Below are 7,811 nucleotides of genomic sequence, written 5' to 3'. Positions count from 1 at the left end.
TGATGTTTTTCTATAAAACAAGTATTCGTTTTTCCTATATGTGTTACAAATGTATTGCAAACTCCTGCATTAAAAGTATCTTTTGTATTTAACCAATTACATTTTTCTCTTTCACTTTCTTTCTCGATCATCTGACGCAAGTGATTTGCATATTATTTGTATCTCAAACAAGCAAACATAAAATCAAAGTATATATTCAAATTCTACAGAATGAATGAATGCGTTTTTGTACCTGAGTTGGTTTTGATTTTAGTTACATTTAGAAAAATGATATTTAAACATTTTGTGAACTAAAATATACTCTGGAATGTCTGTTGTAATAAAAATATTGATATTAATATTTAATTTCTTTTTTAATTTTTAATATTTAATAATTTTTAAATTCCATTCTGATCATGTCAGAGCACCAAAGACCTTAAACTAAAGACATTCAAATAATGATTTCTAACTTTGTAAAGTGTTATTATGAGATAACCTCTCATAGGCAAATGCTCACAAACAGTGAGATTATTATGGTATACTTCTAATACTGTTACATTGATTCACTAATAAGCTTATATTGTTATGAACAGCAAAAGCTTCAATTTTGTGTGACAAACCTTCAAAGAGTGATGCATCCACCTGCAAAAGACACATTTAACCAGCTAGCGCATTACTTTAGCCTAGAAGCTAAAAGATGACCTGACTTTAATCTTACCTTTTGTGATAAATATGTTGCTTGTTCAAATAAAAGAAAAGACAAATATAATAAACAAAAAAAGTTAAATAACACTACAGTCTACTGTGGTAAGTAATAGGACAAACCGATCAGACACTCTCAGTTTCCTCTACACATGCTTACAAACACTTTAATGTCATACACGATAAATGTTCCCTAATGAGCAAGCTTAAGTTGAACTTTTGTCATCAGCGCATGTACAGTGTGAACGGATTGCTTTGTGTTTCTTTACCCTAAGACATATTCATGTTTTGTGTGGACAACTGTGCTTGTTTCATGTTTCAACAGTGGTGCTTCAGTAGATCACAGCATTCACAGACAGTTTTCAGAGATCATGTGAGCAGAAATCCATGTGAGCACATCACACAAAAACATCTTATGTCATTATTTTTCTGTCTTTTTTTCAAATGTTTGCCACATAATGAGTTTAATACAGTCAGATTTTGTAAAGTTATGGTGCTTTGAACGGATAGTGCAATACTACGAAACCTTGTTGAGTGGAGGAGTTTTCAGACAGTGGAAATAAAGATAATTCTTTAGCTTTTGACCCACTAAGATTTTTAATATCAGTTTTCTGGGTCATTAGACATCTTCACATTTGTCCGTTGTAAGTTTTTCCAGGTTCTCCTCAGAACTGCATGTGTGATGGTTCATCTCTTGGGAGAAAATCTTGCGATGTGCCTGAGTGCTGAGGTCCAGCAGATCGTAGGAATCGGATGAAAACAAACTGTCCTCGCTCACCACACTGGAGGGTCGGCTGTGGCGGCATTCGGGCTCCGCCGCGGCCTGCAGGAGCTGCTGCAGAGCCTCGGGGAGAACTGCAGCAGTTGAAGAGAAGGAATCATCGGGAAGATCCAGACTTTGAGAGAACTTGCCGTTACGTTTCAAAATGCCTTTCCGCCTCCGCACGGCTTCTGTTTGCATGTTGGGACTGTTTTCTGCTGATGTGAGGTTTGTGTGCTGCTGGCGGCAGTGTGAATGTCCTGCAGCGCCTTCTTTGGTGCTCTCTGCACAGCCCTCTTTTTCAGAGAATGAAGACTCCCTCACATACAAGTTCTTTAATATCCCCTTCTTGGGCATCTTTGATGAAGGCTGCTTGAATGCAGATGAAGGTTTTACGTTTGTTGACACGACACCGGATGGCTTGTGACCAAGAGTCCGATAAGGCTGGGAGTGAGTGTTGCACACTTCAGAGGAAGGATTCTCCTTTGGAGAGTTGTGGAAGACAGAGTCCAAGCTTCTCTGGTGTTTTAATATGCCTTTAGGTTTCCTCTTTTCACTGGTGGAGGAAGGAGAAGCTGGCGAAGCATCACTACAAACTCTCAGTACAGTCTGGGGAATTACGTTTTCCTTGCGTGACTTTCTGAGACTCGAAATTCCTCCACACGCTCTTCCACCTCCTGCTCCACAGTTGGGATTCAGAGACGAGCTGAAAAAAAAGGGATCTGCACTGACATGAGGAGGATAGGAGAAGTCTGAGGAGAGGCAGTCTGGGTCGTTTGTCCTATTTGGAGCAGCCTGATTCTGCCAGTCGATGTAGCGAGCCAGCAATGGAGACGGGCACTCCTGGTAGGGAGATGAGGGGCAGTCACACACGCTCTCTTCATAACCCCAGTTCACCCACCAGTGGTTGGCCACATCTTCAATCGTGGCCCTCTCCTGCACACGTACTGTCAACAACCAGTCAATGAGAGAGCAGGCGTCTGGAGAGGGAAAAGTAGACAGTTTTTATTATCAGAAAAAAGACCTTTTTAAGACACAAAAATGTCCAGGTATTGATATTAAGAGTATTTACCAGAGGGTGGATTGGGTCTGTGGTATCGGCCTTGGCTAATCTGCTCTGTGAGTTTGGCATGACTTGTTCCATCGAATGGCATGCTGCTGTACACCAATGCATACAGTAGCACTCCCAGTGCCCAGCAGTCAACCTAAAACATCCACAAAGATTTTGGAGTTTTCTCTTTTCTCAGTCCTTTAAACTCCCACTCCAGTCATCTTTGAAAATGTCTTTTAGAAAAACATATTGTCTGCTCCTGGTTCACAATGATTTGAATAAAGAAATACTCAGAAATGCAGTTTTAATCTTAATTTTTTCTTATATGTCATCCATCATGATAAAAAAAATGTGAGGAAATCACAAAATTCACAACATGGCTTCCAAAGCCAGGGTTCTGACCCACCTCTGGCCCCACGTATGGCAGACCCTTCACTATCTCTGGAGAAGCATAGAGTGGACTTCCACAGTATGTTTGCAAAAGTGAGCCTCTGTGGAAATTATTGGACAGACCAAAGTCAGCCAGCTGTAGAAAAGAGAAGCACACGTTAGACTATATTATTGTTGGTTTCCACAATGTTCAATACATTAAAGACCTGTCAGACTAAAAGAACAAAGATTTTCAAACCATCAAAAAAAAAAAAGTAAAATGTCTCCCTGCAGCATTTACATTCTTCTTCATGTAGTCTAAAGTATTCTTATGGAGGGAGGAGTCATGTGGTGAACAAAAACAGTTCTGAGGTCTTTTTTTTTCACAGTGCCAAAGATAGAATACGGCTTCAGACAGTTAATGCGTGTGTAAAGAAACAGGACAGAGGCCAGAAAACCATCTGGCTGCTCAAACTCACGTAACGGAACAAGCACTCTCTCGAGGTACACATACATGCCCCTTCATCTGAAGAGATTATTCACGCACGCACCAGCCTGCTATCAGAGGCTCCGTGTTGAAAATAGCTTTATTTCCATGTCACAACAAGACCTACATAGCAAGGGATGACATTGTGTACACATTATCATTTAAAGAGGCCCAGGTCTGACCACTGCTAAAGAAACCTACTGTTCCCCATCCAATGTGAAAAACTAAAAGGTTAGTCTTGCATTTTAGGAAAAAAATAATAAAGAATCAGGATTTAAACTACTTTTTCAATTTCCTGTCACTTAACAACATTTTAAACTAAAACAGTCTGTATTTTTAAGGGGAACATTTCCCTGCATTTCCTGCATTACTGCTGCAGATCATTATAATGTAAATGGCACTGTTCATGTTAATATTCACTTTTTGTCAATTTAGCATCTATGTCATAGTTGTATACAGGTTAAAAACGCCTATAATATGGACAAATCTCCTAACTATCTTGGGAAAGGAAGAAATCAAGCATTTTTACTGGTGCTCCACAAGGTTCTATCCTGGGGCCACATTCTCCTCTCAGCCTCTACAACAATTTAGTGCTCCATCATTGAAATAGCTTGTCCAGTGTTTTATTTATTTATTTTTTTCCCAGAGAATACGAAAGTGGCATTATGTGTTATTCCTTTATTGGAAACCTCCATGAATGGATGTGTGGTTGGATCCTGATCTCTTAAAGACATAAATCCTGACCTTTCCTGCCTTCACTATTCAATAATATTCTGAAAATGGTTAACAGGAAACATGGGGGTCATCATTAAAGACAAAAGTAATTTAAGAGAACATATGTGTTCCTTTTGTAGATGCATGTTTGCCATCTACCCATCAGGAGGATCAGCACTGACCTTTCACTCTACACAGTACAAAACAATCCTATTTACTCCTTGATATTTCTCCGCAAGACTTTACTTTCAACACTTGAGCTAGATTGTGTTCACAAAGACTCTCATTTGGCTCGCTGTGTGCCCCACGTGTGAGCTGCTTTGGATGAAAAGAGTCAGTTACATGCCAAAATGTGAATGTGGAATCTTTACAGAGGCAAAATTTAGCTTCTCATTATTTCATTTTCATTCAATAATATGACTGTACAAGGAAAAGTAAATGTTTTTAATGAAAACATTACATTTCAAAAGATGTGTGTATTAGCAACAAAAAATTGACATTTACAACATGACTTTATTTTAGGAAACTAAATATAGGTTAGTGTATTTTGAACAAAGACAAAACATTCTGAAAAGCATGACTCATTGTTTCTGTTTTCTTATCCATGCCACTGAGCTGCATAACATGTGCTGCCAATGCTGTGAAATTCCAGAGGGTGGAACTTAAACAGGGAGTCTGCATTTTACGTGTGTTTATTTTTTTTACCAGTCGGACCCAGCTCGCTTGCTCATAAACCCTCTGACCAGTGCGTGTACCAAGATCGCCACTGGATTCCACGCATTCCTCTTTGATCATGCACAGCAGCCTTAAATGGGAATTGTTTCCTTGAAATCCATTAAAGGAAAATAAAAAGCTTCTGTTAGTTTATCAGACGCGGCTCAATGTTTGCTTACATTTACTGGCACACTTTGACTGTTGTTAGGAACTGGTTTCCTCTCAGCTGAGTCATATTATAGATTTACTCACACAATAGGAGAGAACTATGATTGTTTTGTGTGTTGGGTTTAGTGATCAGAACAAAAGCTGAACTGAGAAAGTGGTGTTAATATTAAGACTTGTAGTAAATAAGAAAAAAGGTGTGTTTTCATTTTAGGCCAGAGACACAGTACAGACACAGCGTCAACACAAAACATCTAGAAAAAGAAAATAAATTATATAATATATAATATATAAGGGTTGATGACTCTTACCTTTACATTCAAGTCTTGATCTAAAAGAATGTTCTCAAGTTTTAGGTCTCGATGCACCACTCCATTCTAGTAAAGACAAAACACGCTTTGTTAGACAATATTAGATAAAATGACATATTTACTTAAAAAAAAAAACAGTTTATCTGATGATTTAATCTTCTGAAGTTTATTTTGGACTCTGAGAGTTTGATATTTTCCACACCGAGTGGAAGTTTGTGTTTATACACAAGTCTGCACGAGCATATAGTAAAAAAAAAGGATTACTAAATGACTCAGAAAGTTTAGTGAATAAAGGAAAGTAACAAGACTTAAAATTATGTTCTCTCAAGCTTAAAAAAAAAACCTTCTCCTCTGCTCTCAGTCACCTTGAATAATTCATTCCTGTTGGAACATTCAGATCTATTTTGGGACATCATTTTTCAGCAGCAAGAGGAAACAGACTGTGAGAAACCAAAGAGCTGCAGGAGCAGAAGCACAATGTGCGTGTAATCTCTGAGATTTTTGTATTAAATTCAAAATATAAAAAAAAAAAAAAAACTTTTTGTATTGGATAAGATTTTAAACAAAGTATTTGTGTCATTAAACCCAAGACTCAATGTTGTTAGCATCATCTTGAATTAAAAAAAAAAAAATGAAGAATTTTTTATATAATTGGAAATAAATCAGGTACAAAAAGGTTAAACCCACATCATCCAGGGAGTAAAACAAAAACTCAAGAGTTAAATATTTTAGCAAATTGTTAGATTAGAATTAGAGTATTCTCATCCCTCCAATAATTCTTGTTTTTCAGTTTACACACTAAATATATGTTAAGAAAAAACAACATATTTCATGTGTTTTTCTATGTTTTATATGAAATGTGATTGTGAATTAAAATATTTCAAAATTAAAGTTTACAAGGTCATATCTCAAATGCTAAATTTGGGTTATAAATATATTCAATGTTTCTACAACTTTCAGATTATCTGATTGCCTAAATCTCTGGATTAAAGCTTCAGGATTAAACAAGGATGTTCATCTTTGCAATATCTTACGAGTATTTGGAGACAGGAAGTTAAACATGTGGAGCCATAAGGACCAATTACAGCCTAATGCGCTCTTAACCCAGAAAGATCTGAAAACTAAAGTCAAGTTCTTCTGCAGCTTTATGGTTGGGATTTTGGTGGATTTAGCTAAACAGTTTTGCTTATGCTCAATTGAACACTCAACACGTGCCCACACGTGCTGGCCTAATTTTTCAAGTAATTCTGTGCGTCACCAGTGTGTGCGGTACCTTGTGGCAGTAGTGGACGGCAGACGTAATTTGCCTGAAAATGCTCCTGGCTTCTGTTTCTGGCAGCCTCCTCCTCTCCTGAATGTAATCGTACAGCTCTCCTCTGCTGGCAAACTCCATCACGATCACAATCTTGTCCCGGCTCTCAAACACTGTCGACACAGGACAAAATAAAACCTCAGCATCATTCGGACAACTTGTGCATTTGTTGCATCTCAAGAACCAAATTTGACATGAATGTACCTTAAAATTCCCTATTTGTAAAGATGGTAACCGTACACCTAATTGTTACAAAAACACTCAATGTCTTTTGCCCCAGTCTCATTAATGCAGTCGTTAAACTTCAGGAGTACATAAACAATCATATTATGTTATGCATATTTTTAAATCTTACATTTTCTTGGTGCTAACATGCTATTCTAAGGGAAGGAATCCTAAAGTATATCCACGCCTAATGTGGGGTTTGTACCACAGAATGCTCTACAATGCACTCGACTTGTTTTATTCCACTTTTTGCAACAACCTGAAGCAATTCTTCTTTGTGTGACATTATTTTCCCCCACTAAAATGTCAAGCCAGATTCTACCAGGAATCTTATTGATTTGATTTGATCATTAGGCCTTTACATCACTAAGGGAATGCCCGTCCCCGTCCCCGTCTCAACATGGTGTTACCTCAGTTCATGCAGGTTTGAAAGGATTTCTCCACAAGGATCACCTCAGCATTTCTTTTGGGATAAGAGGTGGACTTTGAATAGGCCTTTTCAAAACTGCTCATTTATTGATTTATTTTTTACTTTGGGTGTAGACTCCTTTCCATGTTTGGATACTAAGTCAATTTGAACCCAGCTTTATCCCTCAAAAGTTGGCCTCATATTTTCTCTTTCATCTGTGACAGACAAAAAGTGATTTATATTTCCTTAATTAGGTTTTGAGACAATTTGGTGCCATTCCTATTTATTGAAGGATACAATTTTGCAAATGTAAACCAATTGTTTTTTTTTGTGACGGGATAAATGCCATAAAGCCACAGGATAACAAATAAGCTCACATCGTCAAACATTGTTTGCTCGTGTTTTTATATTTTTTTTCTCTTGTTAGAAATGTTTCTTTCTCAGTTTCTCAGTTTTCTCATGATTTATTTGAAAGACTTGTATTTATCTTTTTTGTTGTAAAACGGCTAGAATCGCATCATCTTTGTATTAGAAAATAAATGGTGTACTGTTTTTCTAATAACAAACTGAAATTGTAGCTTGATGTCACTGAGCAGAATGAAATGTGAAATTA

General features: G+C 37.3%; 1 protein-coding gene across 1 annotated transcript in view; it reads right to left on the bottom strand.

Moving 5' to 3' along the window:
• Positions 1-821: 821 nt before the first annotated feature.
• Positions 822-7,811, bottom strand: part of LOC112159789 (NUAK family SNF1-like kinase 1) — a 13,246-nt gene continuing 6,256 nt past the window's right edge. Inside the window, exons 3-7 of the mRNA XM_024294070.2 lie at positions 6,526-6,677; positions 5,253-5,318; positions 2,899-3,018; positions 2,514-2,646; positions 822-2,421 (exon numbers count right to left, since the gene is read on the bottom strand). Of these exons, the coding sequence (XP_024149838.1) occupies positions 1,301-2,421; positions 2,514-2,646; positions 2,899-3,018; positions 5,253-5,318; positions 6,526-6,677 (1,592 nt within the window). The 3' untranslated portion in view covers positions 822-1,300. The remainder of the gene's footprint in view (positions 2,422-2,513; positions 2,647-2,898; positions 3,019-5,252; positions 5,319-6,525; positions 6,678-7,811) is intronic.

Source organism: Oryzias melastigma, linkage group LG7, assembly GCF_002922805.2.
Source record: "Oryzias melastigma strain HK-1 linkage group LG7, ASM292280v2, whole genome shotgun sequence".
NCBI lineage: Eukaryota > Metazoa > Chordata > Actinopteri > Beloniformes > Adrianichthyidae > Oryzias > Oryzias melastigma.
This window is presented reverse-complemented; position numbering and strand designations above follow the sequence as displayed.